This window comes from Electrophorus electricus, chromosome 13 (assembly GCF_013358815.1).
Source record: "Electrophorus electricus isolate fEleEle1 chromosome 13, fEleEle1.pri, whole genome shotgun sequence".
NCBI lineage: Eukaryota > Metazoa > Chordata > Actinopteri > Gymnotiformes > Gymnotidae > Electrophorus > Electrophorus electricus.
Window position 1 is genome coordinate 16,840,731 of NC_049547.1, and position 14,973 is coordinate 16,855,703.

The 14,973-nt window shown below is 38.3% G+C and overlaps 3 protein-coding genes across 6 annotated transcripts; 2 read left to right on the top strand and 1 right to left on the bottom strand.

The window, feature by feature from the left end:
• The first annotated feature begins 287 nt into the window (after window positions 1-287).
• Window positions 288-4,311, top strand: styx (serine/threonine/tyrosine interacting protein). The gene is made up of 11 exons (XM_026999926.2): window positions 288-506; window positions 886-918; window positions 1,031-1,084; window positions 1,174-1,271; window positions 1,389-1,449; window positions 1,564-1,600; window positions 1,693-1,732; window positions 1,896-1,946; window positions 3,411-3,483; window positions 3,576-3,669; window positions 3,800-4,311. The coding sequence occupies exons 1-11, from the start codon at window positions 441-443 to the stop codon at window positions 3,871-3,873; spliced, it is 681 nt and encodes a 226-aa protein (XP_026855727.1). The 5' UTR covers window positions 288-440; the 3' UTR covers window positions 3,874-4,311.
• A 134-nt stretch (window positions 4,312-4,445) lies between these two features.
• gnpnat1 (glucosamine-phosphate N-acetyltransferase 1) lies at window positions 4,446-7,397 on the bottom strand. 4 transcript variants are annotated; one of them, XM_026999927.2, is made up of 6 exons: window positions 7,295-7,397; window positions 6,419-6,582; window positions 6,258-6,320; window positions 5,891-6,018; window positions 5,750-5,811; window positions 4,446-5,556 (listed from the first exon to the last, which is right to left on the bottom strand). In XM_026999927.2, the coding sequence occupies exons 1-6, from the start codon at window positions 7,300-7,302 to the stop codon at window positions 5,409-5,411; spliced, it is 573 nt and encodes a 190-aa protein (XP_026855728.1). In that variant the 5' UTR covers window positions 7,303-7,397; the 3' UTR covers window positions 4,446-5,408. The 4 variants fall into 4 exon arrangements, with proteins under 4 accessions (XP_026855728.1, XP_026855729.1, XP_026855730.1 ...); XM_026999929.2 differs by having other exon boundaries at window positions 5,433-5,556; window positions 5,788-5,811; XM_026999928.2 differs by lacking the exon at window positions 6,258-6,320.
• Window positions 7,398-11,418: 4,021 nt separating this feature from the next.
• Window positions 11,419-13,400, top strand: socs4 (suppressor of cytokine signaling 4). Its single transcript, XM_026999939.2, has 2 exons — window positions 11,419-11,481; window positions 12,205-13,400. Exon 2 carries the CDS (start codon window positions 12,237-12,239, stop codon window positions 13,398-13,400), a length of 1,164 nt encoding a protein of 387 aa, XP_026855740.2. The 5' UTR covers window positions 11,419-11,481; window positions 12,205-12,236.
• Window positions 13,401-14,973: the final 1,573 nt, after the last annotated feature.

Genomic DNA, 14,973 nt, shown 5'->3' on the forward strand with positions numbered 1-14,973 from the left:
AGGAAACTCTATGGCTCCTAAGTGCCTTAGCTGCACAAAGAATATACGTTCCAGTAGCGGTGAATTGCACAGAACTAATCAACCCTTTTAATGATTATTAAAATAATCCCTTTCTTTAGTGGGTATTCTAAAAAACTAAAATAGCAAGGATCTGTGAGTGACTGCTGGGTGGACAGATACCATGCAGCCAGAGCCTACTAACCAAGTCAGTTATGACAAACTCCCCCTAAGCTTTTTTTTTTTTTTTTTTTTTTTTTTTTTTTTTTTTTTTGGAGTCACGTGATTTTTCCTGGTTAGGTGCAGCATGGCGGACATGCATGCTATGATCCAAAACAAACTCCAGCATATTTGCTGTTAGTCAACGTTAAGGATATTTCAATCCGATTAAGGGACGTGATCGTAATTGAGACTGGATATCGGATGTCCTTAAAAAGCGCAATATGGACGAGGGGAATAAACTTAAACTACAGTTCCCGTCCCTTCCCGTGTCCAAGGAGGACCAACTGGTATGATAGCTAGCTAACGTTAGCCAGTGTTATCTGATTGACTAGGTTAGCTAAGTAGTCATGTTCGCTGGATTAGCCCAGTGTAAGCGAAATGCATATTGTTAGCAGTTTTTAAAGGGCTGATAGTTGCCATCAAGTTACAGACCTGAATAAGTCATACTGTCCTAATGTGAGGGCTTTTCTTCGTTAGATTTGAGTAGCTAAGTTAGCTAGCTAATCGTTCACATTTGTGCAATACGTGTGGTAACAGTGTCTTAAAAGATGGTAAGGCTGAACTGTTTTCAGATAGCTAGATATTAAAATGGCAAAGCAAGACTTATTTGACGAACTGTTCAGCTTGTAAACCTCATATCTAGAGTTTCCCTCTTCATTTGTACAGGACTGGTTGTATCCGATGCGAAGAGAGATGCAGGTGGGTTATTTATAATTTAAAACCTAAAGCTTGCCAGATAGTTATGTTCATCTACTGGCTACTTGTGTGTCTACGAGTGCTGTCACTAAAACGAAGCATGCAATGGTTTCAGGAAATTCTCCCTGGCCTGTTCCTTGGTCCCTACTCAGCTGCAATGAAAAGCAAGGTAAGAACTAATGTTCAACCCCATTGTTTAAAACTGGGGTTCCTTTGCTGTTGTGAAAGGCTTTCACATCCCACTCTATCTTTTTGTAGCTCTCCATACTGGAGAAGGAGGGTATAACTCACATTGTGTGTGTCAGACAAGATATTGAGGCCAACTTCATCAAGCCAAATTTTCCCCTCAAATTTAGGTATTTGTTTTTATCTGTCTTGTAATTTTTTATTTTATTTTATTTTTTATCTGTCTACTCACAATATTTAATCAATTAAGATTATTTCCCTAATTCGATGCTGTTTTGTGCTTGCAGATACCTCGTTTTAGATATTGCAGATAACCCTGTGGAAAACATAATTAGATATTTTCCAATGGTGAGTCACCTGTCACGTCAGATCACTTAGCTTTTACAATGGCTGTTTTTATGTATTATGATTATTTTTCATAACCATACTTTTCTGGGTCCTTCTCTCTCTTTTGTCCCTTAGACAAAAGAATTTATCGATGGATGTTTGGAGACTGGAGGTAAAAACACACTCTTTATAATAGTGATTTAGCAATACATATCTTTGTCTGGAACCAAATCAATATGTAAGGGCCATATTCTGGTTTTATAGGAAAGGTTCTTGTTCATGGAAATGCGGGGATATCTAGAAGGTGTGCTTTTAAAACTTCTTTCAGCTTTTCACTAACCACAAAACATACATGTCTGTAGTTTTCCAAATGCTGTTGGTTTTTGCTTGTTGGTTTTTGTAGTGTGATGTGCAGTGATTGACCCTGGCCTTCCTGACATTATGACTTGAATTTTCTTTTCTTTCAGCGCTGCCTTAGTTATTGCTTACCTTATGGAAACATTTGGGGTGAAATACAGGTAATATTTAAAAATGTGTTTTTGAACCTGATCATTGTTTTTTGTTTTTACATTTTTAAAAGAGCTACTACAAAGTTTATATGTAGTAAGTCCACATTTATAAGTTTAATAATATTTTTTTCACATTTTCAACATTTGATAGCATATTTTTATTATATCAGCACAAACAATGCCATTCAAACTCTTACTGTGTTTTCAAGGGCCATCCCTGATACCAATTTTTAGCAAATGGTGTACATGATGACCGATAATAGACAGGCCACATACCATATCATTCGTTTTGCGCTGAATGTCGAGGTTCACTAAATGGACTTCTTCAAATTTTATTTTTCATTAAAGTGTGAAGCCAGCTATACACTGTGATTATCGTGATTCTGCAGGTGCACATGGCAGTAGCAGATCAGTGAAAGATGTCTTTGGTCATGAGTTACGTTTTTGGTTTTTGAACGTTGTGTGACGTTCCATGGCAACTGATATAGAGCCTCCTCGATCAAAGACAGCCTATGATTTTCTTCCAGCAATGTCAGAAATCTTTGCTCCAGTGTCTAGCAGACTGACCGGTGCTATACGACGCATGTCTGAAAACATCCATTACGGAGCAGACTGGAATTGGGCGTAACTGTGCGCCAACTTCAAATCAATGAGAGTATAATGAAACGATAACGAAGTATCATCAAGAGGGTGCCTTTTATTTCTCCTTTTGGAGAAATGACAAAAGCAGAATTTCTAGCATTGTAGGTGTATCTCCAGAAAACCTTTATTGTATAGTCTAACTTTCAGCACAAGCGAGATTGCACAGTCCCATGCAATTTGGTTATGATTTAAGACCGTTGGAACTGCACAGTGTAAAGCTGGCTTAATTTAATTAGGCTTAGCAAAGGGCAACCATTTGCTGACCAGACACAGCCAAGAGATGCCAAAATCCTCACATAAACTCTCACTGTAGTTTAATTTCAGAATGAAAGCTATTTGAGATTTTTGGCATTTTTGACTACTACTGTCACTGATGGATATCGCAAACATGGGTCTCCTGTGTCTTAACTGGAAATGGGGATATTGGGCTATTGGCCAGTGAAAAGCCAAAAAGCCTAATTTTGCCCGGTCGGCCACTAATAGCCACATGCATTGTTTGTTTGAAGTTGTACTTTTCATCTTTTCTATGCTTGTGTCGAATGTTTCACTGCGTAGTCCCCTACAAAATGTATGTAGATAGCTTCAGTTTAGTTTCATTATGATTTTCTTTAGAAAAGCATGGCTTTTAAAAGTAGCCTATAAGATTTTCTATGGAAAACTTCACAAACGGTACTAAGGGCTCCAAACTGGGCACCATTTGAGTTTTGTGAAGATAGTTTTTCAAACCTAAAAATATTACCTCTAGCTCATTTAAGGGCATTCACCTAATTCAATCATGTATATTGTTCTGTACTGTGAAATGTGTATGTTTTATTTATTTTTTCTGAACAGGGATGCCTTCAACCATGTTCAGGAGAGAAGATTCTGCATTAATCCTAATATGGGCTTTGTGCATCAACTACAGGTATGGTTTCAAAGTGTATAAAAAAACAAAAATTTAAACATTGTGTATCGAAAGAGCCACAGTGCTGAAGTTCTGCTATCATTTGTTTGCAGGAATATGAAGCAATCTATCTTGCTAGGCTAACCATCAAAATGATGTCACCTATTCAGCTGGGTCGCTCTTTTTCAATCCAAGCAGGAATGCCAGGTCAGCGTGCGCTATATGCCATTTAAAAAAAACAAAAAAAAACATTGAGTTGCTCAACGGGATATTTCACAGGATAAATATTTACTTGCCAAGCTGATATTTTAAGAGATTCTTGTTGTCATCCTTACAGGAAGTCTAAAACGAACACTAGAGGAAGATGATGATTTTGGAAATATGCAGGTTCAGGCAGCACAGAATGGATAGGCTGTGGACGCCCGAGTGCTTAGGGGCCATGGTGTTTTTGTTTTCTACATTTTTATGTAGTTTAAAAATGTAAATACTAGAACTTTTGTAAAGAGGGTTGGGAGCCTACTCCTCAAGATGGGAGTGAATTTGATTTCTTCTTGGGTTTTTTCTTTGTTTCATTTTTGTTTTTTTTGAGCCATATGCACTGAAGGTTTTTTGCAGTTTTATAATATTTAACGCATTTTGCATTTGCAGCGGGACAGTATTGCAATAATGCTCTTTTGATACTTGAACTTTTTTTTTTTTTTTGGCTGAACAGATTGAAAGGGGGAAAGTGTGTCTGCTGGGGAGAGGGGAAGGAGATATGTGGTCAAATAGGAGAAAAGGCTTAAAATAGAGAAATGCTTGCAAGGGAATTAACAACCTACTCAATAAAAAGATGGCTGAATTGTTTAATGGTTTTTGCCTTAATGTCTTCTATTCATATTTACCTGCAATACTGCAACAGCATGCGATCCATTTTAAAAATAATGATAGCTCCTGCACCCCCAGAACCACTACAGTTCCCAAATGAGGCACTTAACAGGGAGTCTCATTTTTTAAAAAGTATTTTAATAAATTACCAGTTTTCCCATTAAACACACAAAGCTTTTACACTATTGTACACCTGTAACAGCTGTAGAATGTGGATCTGCCACATTGTACAGTATATAAACAGAACTGTAAAGTGGATTGTTGTTTAATATAACCCATTTTAATTCCTCACATTCATAATATAAAAATATAAAAATAAATGTATTTATGATGTAGTGATGGGTATACTTTCTTTTGAGTCAGATATTTTCCCTAATGCATGCTAATCAATAAAATATAACTATACAGCCATAAAGAGAAACTAAAATTCAATCAGGTTCCCATTATACACAAGCAAAGGGTAGTCTATAGGTTACATGTTTTATTGGAATTTATAACCCCAGACATGACTGATTTCTACAGTTGCAATCCCATTAATATGCAAAATGCTTGGGTATAATGAGCAAAACGGGTAAGGAACTATGCCTCATATTTCACAGTAAATCACAATTTCTTTCCAGAGAATATTTTGGTGCTGTATTTGCTTACACAGAAGATTTTGGCATTCTTTATTATACTTAAAAATATAAATTACTAGATAGAGTACAAAAGAATAGATCTGTATTAGAAAACAAATCAAGATGCTCCTAGACACTGGATGTATAGCCTCCAGTGAACAATAACCAAGACTAATAAGTGATCCCCATTAAGAGAACACACATGATAGTATCTACCTTGTAGGCTTACACATTATTTTTCTGAAAAAATTAATAACTGGTTCTTCAGATTCTGCTTTTACCAAATTCCTTCATTATTTTGTTTGGGGTTTTTTTTTTTTGCACTTTTATCAGTCTACCAAGAATACCTAAAGAGCAAGCCATGAAAACAGTGCAAAGTCGAGGTAGACCAACACAGTTTCTCTGAGCCCAGAAGTTGGGAGGTTCGAACCTTCAGTAATAATCCCATGAGAATTGCAGGAATCAGTCAAAGAACCGACACTGCATGTAGGTCTCTTCTGATGCTGTGTAGCCTAACTTCTTATAAAATTCCACATTTTTCTGTGAGCACTCCAGGGTTATTTTGTAGCACTGCAGTTTTCTGCTAAGCAGAGTCAACGTTGACACCAGCCTACACAAAAAAGCAAGATCAGAAGTTCATGTTTTAAATAGATGGTTTTGAATGTGGACAATAACTGCATTCCCTCATTTTTGAAAATGTAGTCTAAACAGTATTGTGCCAAATACCATTCATGAGCCTGTAATAAAAATACAGTGACAAATCTGATAAATCGTAACCAAATCTGGTTACGAACCGAACTCACAGTTTGCCCAGCTGTTTTCCTCGGCATACATCACTTACCACCACCTCTTCAACACGCCCCCTCTGTGGAGAAATATGTCATATAATATGCACTTCTATGTTTGATTCTATGTCTTGGCAAGTGGCAGAAAATTAGCTATACCTTTGCACAGCCATGAATGAATTTGTGCTCTATGATGAGTGTTGCTGTGGCAACGATTTGTCCAAGATTTGTGTCCTCCACCACAATGGCATAATAGTCCCCCGTTTTCTTCATGTGTTCAAATTTTGCTGTGAGGACATGTGAAGAGGGCTGAGCAACATGGATCCATTTACAGTGAATCAAAAATACAGCCACACACAAAGCTAAAACAGGTTCCGCTACTTTACTACAAACACGAAAGTCACAATTGACCGGTTTCCACACATTGTTGAAATAACATCTTTTGCCAAGTGATTCTGTATATATTGCCTGCTGAAATTCAATTTAGAGTCCAACATTTGGCTTAATCTGTGTTTTGAAATAATACCTTTGAACTGTTCTTTTGTTACGTCCCCTGCCACTGTAAGCTGTGACAAGACCTTATACAATCCTGCATCATGAGAAAGGGGTAGCAAAACATTTATTTAAAAAGATATCCATTGCCCAATGAAAATACCAAAAAGTTGGTGAACAGTAAATAATATGTACCTCTGTCCAAGTCACCCAGGCAGAGGGGCCGGAGGATCAGGCCCTCCCCAGGTTTAGAGGGGTTGATGGGGGGAGAGAAGGACACAGTGCTGCTGCTCCAGTCTAACTCCTGGAGCAGAATAGGGTCAAACAGTAGGGTCTCGTCCAGCAACATCCCAGAAGCCCTGAAGTGACATGAGATCACAGACTGTCCATTAAACCATCAAATACCATCCTAGTCAGTCTGCCTGTTTACACAAAGTAAGGTCTCTTGGTTGAAAACTGATCAAATACTTTCTGTCCTCCTCCCCACCAGTTTGCTTGCGCTTCCTTTAGGTAATCAGATTTGACCTGCGATATCTTTGACACACCCTAAACGTATCTTAATCTTTCAAAGTATTTTCACAGATATAACCTACATGTATTATTCTTCATACATCCTGGTTACTGAATTAGCTAACCAAACCAGTTTGTGGTGTGTATTAGGACCTTTATAAAGTCAATGATTTAACTACTACCGATAATTCACATATGGTTAATTTCACTACTAACAGTTTATTGCGGTTAAGTAATGTTAATAAATAATTTACTTGACAAGGTAAACGTTACATCCCGTCATAAAAATGAATTAATCCATCAAACGGTAAAAGTAATGTCTTAATATCTCACTAGCTAACCATCACAGAATTGCTTGTGTTTTGTTTCAGGAATCGTTAGTAACGTTAAACACTAGCAAGTTATCAGTTTCAGCCATAGCAAAGCGAATTGACTAACATAACACGGCTAACGTTGACATGTAACGCTAGCTCTTTAACAACTAGAAACCTAACTCGGCAACTATTTAGCTACCTGCCCGTTTTCATCAATTTCCTGGATGTAATTTAGACAGTTACTTACGGAGACATCAGTCAACGTCAAGTATCGTTTCGCTTAAATATTTAAAAACTTGTCCGTGCAACTGCAGTTCAGACGGCAATCCTACATGACACACTTCCTCGTTGCTCTGTCTGCGTGGAATGACGTGGCAAATGTGTTCGAGGGGGTGTGGCACGCTGACGTCAAAAGGCGAAATTATGGGCAGAAATTTCCTAAGGAAAAATGATATCCTTCATAGATAGATAGATAGATAGATAGATAGATAGATAGATAGATAGGTTAAATCCAGCCCACATACACATTTCTTTTGGTAAAAGCATAAGAATAACATGCCACATATAATAATTTTAAAAAGTAGGTATTGAACTAGCATGTACATTTCATACTAAAATTATAGTAATTCATCAACATAGATAGTGCTTCATTTTAAAAACATACTTACATAGTACTAGATCTATATGTCTAATGCAATGTTGTACGTGCATGAGTTATATATTAAAAATTCAAAGGTTACTGTATGTAAAAGTGATTACTGCATAAAAATGTTTTATGCAATATTGAATAACCAACACATATAAAGTCATGATCATATATAATTTTTACAGATGTTTTGCATATGGGATGACCCAAATTGGTTCATTTAATTAACCAATTAATTCAGCATATACTGATGAAAACAGTTATACTGAAAACAAGGAAACAATTCTAGATCTGTCCTCTAGCTGTTGAAAGTTGTCAAGCATATAAACCTGAAGATTAATATAGAACTAGCTTTTTCCAGTGATTTTGCACATGCACAGTACACTTGACCCAATTGGCAGAAGGTGAGTGTACATAAAGTATCAACATGAAGTCAGAGATGAATAAACCTGTCACTGATCCCTGGTCAGTATAATGTTTAGACACTACCAGTGGCCCATCGACTGTAAGGAAGAAGTGGAGTGTTGGTATTGTTACTCTTAACATAGGTAGTCTTTGTGTCCTTTTTTAATATCAGGAACTTTGACAACAGAATTTGTCATTGTAACTTGGCTATTTCATCTCCAGAGTCTACTTGGTTGTAATCAAACTAAGATCTGAATTCAGAACATCATTTTCTTTGTATATGGTATGTTGTTGAATCAGCACTCAAAGTTCATTCAGAACTCATGTTTGCTTCTGATTTAGGCTTTAGATCATAAACAATCTTGATTCAAAAGTGATGGCAACAAAACTGGATCATCCTGAGCCCACTGAACTGGACTAAGAGTGACATCATTATCATGATCAATCAGGATTTTACTGTTGTACGTGACTTGACTTGGTTTGCAAGGATCTGTGCACATTCACTGTAGAAGTGATTAAGGTGAGCAACAAACCACATATGTTCAGTAAAGGACATGTGGCAATAACAGCTACTCCATAACTTGGTGAGAAATATTATAGGCACCTATAACATTTTCACTCACTGCGGAAACGCAAAGAGGCAGAGAGAGACAGCAGGTATTGAATGAACCGTGCGGGAAACGGGTTGGCTCACAGCACAAAAAAAAAGCCTAGTAGAAAGCTGATATAGTATTTCACATGACTCCATCATGGAACACTGCATTGAGTAGAAGATACAAATCGAGAAGATTCTAATGGCTAGTGGGCTGACACTGAAACTGTATCTATATGTATAGTAATACCGTGTCCATAGTTTAACTGTGGGAATTTGCAGCTTTATTGGAACCAAGATATAGTGTTGTTACTTTATACTATTTGAAAATTTGGGCTTTTTAATATAAAGTTTATACCTGATGCTTCTGCCTAAATCATAACCAGATGCAATGTAAGTACTGTCAAGATAAATGAAGTTATGTTTTAAAATTAAATAGAATTAAATGTAATCTAACAAGTTTTAAAACAATTTCATGTTTTTGAGTACTTTTTTGTAACTAATTGTTAATGGTAACTAATTGTTAATGGTAGAGATGGACCACCATGTGATTGCTCCTTGAGGAAAACTGTCAGTCATAGTACTACAACACAACCCAGAACACCTCAGTTGCTGCAGTAGTTACGGCAGATCCGTATCCACAGATAGGCCTGTGGATCAAAGGGTGCGCGCACTCAGATCCACGGAGCCAGAGACTTCCTGCTGATTTAATTAGCTCCCCTCCATCACTCAAGGAGCCACCATTCTCACACAGCGCCAGTGCAGGGCTGTATGAATAATGGCCATGTGATTTGATCTGCCAGACCCAGAGATGCAGACAGTGCATGACAAGCACTTATTTATACTGCAGAGAGACATAACCTACTGTAAATGAGTTTTTCCTATGAGTCCTAAACCTCATTTAATGCCATAAACGTCCCATGCGGGAGGTGTTAGGACTTGGGTAGAAATGGGAGTGCTCATGTAAGTCTTTGTGTTGCTGTTTGACTACAAAATCAAATCAAATATTCATGATGCCAGTTGATGCTCCACTGCTCATCAGATCGATGGAACTGTAATAGCTGGCATATGTGAAACCTCCTTAGCCAAATATCCCCTGCTCCCCAATAGACGTCGCCATGTTAATGGGTGTACCGTGTGTGTATTGTGTTACCATGACTTTCTGGGTATAGCTGTTTAACATGCAGATAATAGATGCAAATATGTTTTGGGAGCTGAATGGATGTCATGGGAAGACTTGATCTTCTTGTAGTCTCATTCTGTCATTTCCTGCGGCAAACTATCACACTTCAGTAAAGAATAGTGTTGCCTTTCAATGTCCATGGATTTTGTATACTCACATTTCATGTCATTCATATGACAGTCTCACAATTTCATTTCGTTTAAATTCAAAATGCCTCTCCTACAAGTTAAACATAGATATTGCTGGTTAATAACTGCAACTGGTCCAAGCATTTATTTGATTCATTCAGTCAGCTCTATTAAACTGCTCAGTGTTCTGAGGAGTGAGTCTACTATAAATTCAGTTCTTACCTCTCCAGTCTGTCCTAGTCTGCCCTTCCCTGAACTGGCAGGACAAAATCCATGAATACTGGAAATTAATAGACTATAGATTATGTCCTTGGCAATATGCTGCAAACTGTACCTTATTATACAAGACAATCAAATTTAAACTTCTTATGTAACTAATCTAATGAAACACAATGTAATTAGGGTTAGGAGGTTGGATTGTATTTTTGTATTTGATTGTTCATATGTTTGTGGTTAATTCATATCTGATATTTACATGGTTTATATACAATGGAAGCTACATGCCAGAAATCAGCTTCTTTTAACTGAGGAAAATCCCATTAGCACTGAATCACCAGACACACACACACACACACACACACACACACACACACACACACACACACACACAGAGAGAGAGAGAGAGAGAGAGAGAGAGAGAGAGAGAGAGAGAGAGAGAGAGAGAGAGAGAGAGAGAGAGAGAAGCAGCATAAAGACTAAAATTCTTTGAATAATACGTTGCAATAAGGTAATTTGTCAAAATAAGACATGGAAACAAAGAAAAACCTAAAAGTTGAACATAACATCACCCAAAGTCCAAACGAAATATTGAATTTTTCATGTAGTTGCGGCAACCGGATGCGCGTTCTTCAGGATATTCTCTTTGATATCCGACACTGAACATGTTTAGGGTGGGTATTGCAATGTCTTAACCGGCGCATGTGAAACCTGTAAAACGGGCAAGCGCAGAAGGGCAGAGCACAACTCGCCGGATGTGAACGAATTAAAGGAAGACTTGTATCGATAAACAAATCAATAAATCAATAGGTCAACGCTAGTTGAGAGTTGTTTCCGCTTCCTCCCTAACAAGATTGCCTTTGTAAATTAACGTCTGCTATTATCGACTAATTATAGGATGGACGGGGCACGAGGAAATGAATCTTGAACACATAATCGCGCAGGGAAAAAAACCCAAAGCCTCACGAACTCCTCGGGTGGGTAAAATATAGGCTTGTGGAATCATTCGTTAGAAGTTTTCAGATATAATTTCGTCCTAAAGGAACTGAGTAAACTACATCCTCTCTCCGCGAAGGACAAGTAACGCGCTGAGGAACTGGTACCCGAGAGGTCTTTAAAGCCGAGTGATGCGCAAACTACGCTCAGTTCACTCCGGGGTTTCATTGAGTTGGTCACGGGACGCGTTAAGAGCTCCAGTAATGGGAGAACTCATCCCTTGATCGCAAAATATATCCATTCTTTCATTGCGTTTTTGAGTTTGAAGGTAAGGCTTTTTTGATGATGATGATTATATATATATATATATATATATATATATATATATATATATATATATATATATATATATATATATATATAATATTTAAAACGTGTATTTTGACGTTTTCTCTATGTTATGGTGTTATATTTGCAGTGAATCGTATCAATTGTATGGCCAGATATTTATATTTTTAAATGTGTTCATTACTTTGTAAAGTGGGATAAACAACATTTTAACCATTAATCACTTTACAACACATCCCTAGCATACACTCTCATTCTCATTATTTTGTATTTTCTTTTACTTGAATATTTTCTAAAAGTGATTCACAAATGAACTGAAGGTACATTCAGAAATTTGATGCATATGACATTTGATCTCTTGCTGCTAGTAAATAATAATGATGCATATTTTACACTTTTTCTTTTAGAGTGATTGTATTTGACTTTGGTTCTAGATTACCTTCACAGAACTGACTGCGTTCAAATGTCACAAACAAATAAAAACTATAGCTTGACAAACAAAAATACCTTTTTTATCACAAAAGTATGATTTAACTTTCACAATTGTAATTTATAATTTCACAAGTTTGATTTTAACATTTTTCAGAAAAGAAAATTTGTAATCATTAAATATAAAGTATGGCTTTCTGTTTACTTTAGATGTATTAGAATTTAGTTTCAATTCCTTGCAACTTCATTTTCTCCAAGATAGTTTGTTCTCCAGTCCTGTACAGTATCTGAAGTGGATTATCAGTGATGTCCGACAAGAAGCCTGGGAACCTGGACACACGTCCTAAGAATCTGCGGAGCTGGAGCGTGGACAGCTACATCCGCAGTGTTAAGAAGCGCTCACGTGGCTTCCGCCATGACACGGCTCCACGGGGAGAGGAGGGAGAAGCGTCGGAGGACCAGGGCATCCGCTCTGCCTCCTGTCCCCGGAGACGGAGGGAGCGGAAATGCAGCTGTCCTGCCATGGGAGATGGAGAGCCGGAATTGGCATGCAGAAAAGTACTCGCCCGCCGATCACTGAGACAGAAGTTTCAGGATGCAGTGGGGCAGTGCCTTCCCCTCCGCAACCACCACAACCACCACCACCACTGTCATCATCATCATCATCAAACAGGTTCCTCGCATCCTTTCTCCGTGCTCCTGTGGTCCAAACGAAAAATTCATGTGTCTGAGCTTATGGAGGACAAGTGCCCCTTCTCACCAAAGTCTGACCTGGCCGAGTGCTGGCAGCTCATCAAGAAGCATGACGCACATCATAACAATGACTCATTGGCCATAGAGGCCGATCACAAGGGGCCACTGCCGTCCCCATCCCCGCCGACATTCATCTCATGGGAGGAGGTCAGTTCTGCTGGGGCTTCTAGCTTGGATGACTGGGATCCCTCTTTTGCCCATGGGGCAGCCCGGTGCTGTGCCCACACTGATTACATCCTGGTGCCTGACCTGCTTCAGATCAACAATAGCCCATGCTACTGGGGTGTCCTTGACCGCTTTGAAGCCGAGCAGCTCCTGGAGGGCCAGCCGGAAGGGACCTTCCTACTGAGAGACTCTGCCCAGGATGAGTACCTGTTCTCGGTCAGCTTTAGGCGCTATAGCCGCTCTCTGCATGCCCGGATAGAGCAGAGCGGGAAGCGCTTCAGCTTCGATCGCCGCGACCCCTGCATGTACCGAGACACCAGCGTCACAGGCCTCCTGAAGCACTACAGCGATCCGGCTGCATGCCTATTCTTTGAGCCTCTCCTCTCCCGCCCACTGCCAAGGAACTTCCCCTTTTCTCTACAACACCTGTGCAGAGCTCTCATCTGTAGCTGCACTACATACCAGGGCATTGATACTTTGCCATTGCCCGACGCCCTCAGGGACTACCTCAGGCAGTATCACTTCAGATGTGATGGGGCTTGTGCTTGGTGAAACAGCACTGAATGTCTAAGAGGAGATTGCATTGCACATTAATAGAATGGTTTGTCCATCCATTGTATTGAGGTATTCTGAGTCACCTTAAAGACACAGAAATGTAAAGTTTTATGGTGCAATTGTGTTTATTCTAGACAAATCTTTTTCTCTTCGGTATTTATACTCACTGTATTAGATGCAAAAGATAACTTGGAGATACAACAGCATACAATTACATAATTTCTTTTTAAATTGCCAATCAGGAGGGTATCTTTTAAGTTTTAAGTATTTATTTATTGTATACATTTATGCGACCTTTTTCTAAGACATCTATAGAACAGGATCCTTCACCAAGCAACAATAATAGCCACATAACTTTAACCCTTCTCATTTACTTGTTGCCTTTAAGCATATTTGCACTTGTACTCCAATGCACTCCACATTAATGTATATCTCGAGTATAAATTCAATGCTGTCTTCATATTTTGTGTGTGAACATGCGGATTGATCTGCTGGGCCCTGGACTTTGTGACTGGGTGGATGCTGTTTCAGCTATTTAACCTTTCAACCTCTTATTGTAATATTTATATCCTACCACCAGAGGGCAACATTGTTAAACAGTAAATATTTATAGGACTTGAGACTACATTTCACGCTTGGTAATACGATTATAGCATATTATAGCCTCCCATCAGAAACATTAAAGTGTTATTTGCACAAGTCCCTTATAATTTCTCAGTCTCCAAATAATAATCTATAACTACTATACTACTACTACTACTACTACTACTACTAATAATAATAATAATAATAAGACCCTGGACATATATTTGGTCCATTCTTGTTCGCAGCACACCTGAACCAGGTAATCGATGTTCTATAGCTCTTCACTGTCTGGTTTATAATGAGGATTGAAGAGTCCCTGAGGACCTTGGAGAGTTATTTCAAGTATGTATAAGAAAATGTAATGAAGTGAAAACATAAATACCCCAATGCTGGGCTCCCTTTTAAAAGCAGTATAAGGTAAGTACTTTCTAGAAAGCATGTGTGATTCATGGTTAACTACTCTGGTATTTATTCACACCATGTGTATGTTCACCTCTGAAACCTGATACTTGTTTGAATGAGGCAGGAGCCAAAGCTATCGATCTGCAAAACCATCTGATGTTAAATATTAATGTTCCAATGGTCAGGTTATTGTTATGAATCAATACTGTGATATGGACCTATAGGCTATGGCGGATATTCCCTTTAGAAAGAACCCCTTCATAAAATCAGTTCATATTTGTGTTTTATATTTATCTGTATTTTTAACATGCTGTTTTATGTCCATCAACCATCTTTTTATATGTGAAGTTTAGCTCTTTGTTGTACATCATCTTGTCTGGTAGAGATTCTACTTTCCTCTTTTATTTAATTCTATTTGTTTGTTCCTAGGGCTGGTATTTTCTCCTGTTTTATCTCAAATTTCTGTCTCTCTCTTTTGTTATTGAATTTCATTGCTAGCTTATACCTCACTCAGGGGCCCACTAGCTTCCTGCTCTCTGTATCAAATTACTCCTCTGGAAACAAGGGAGAGAAATGCCTGTTC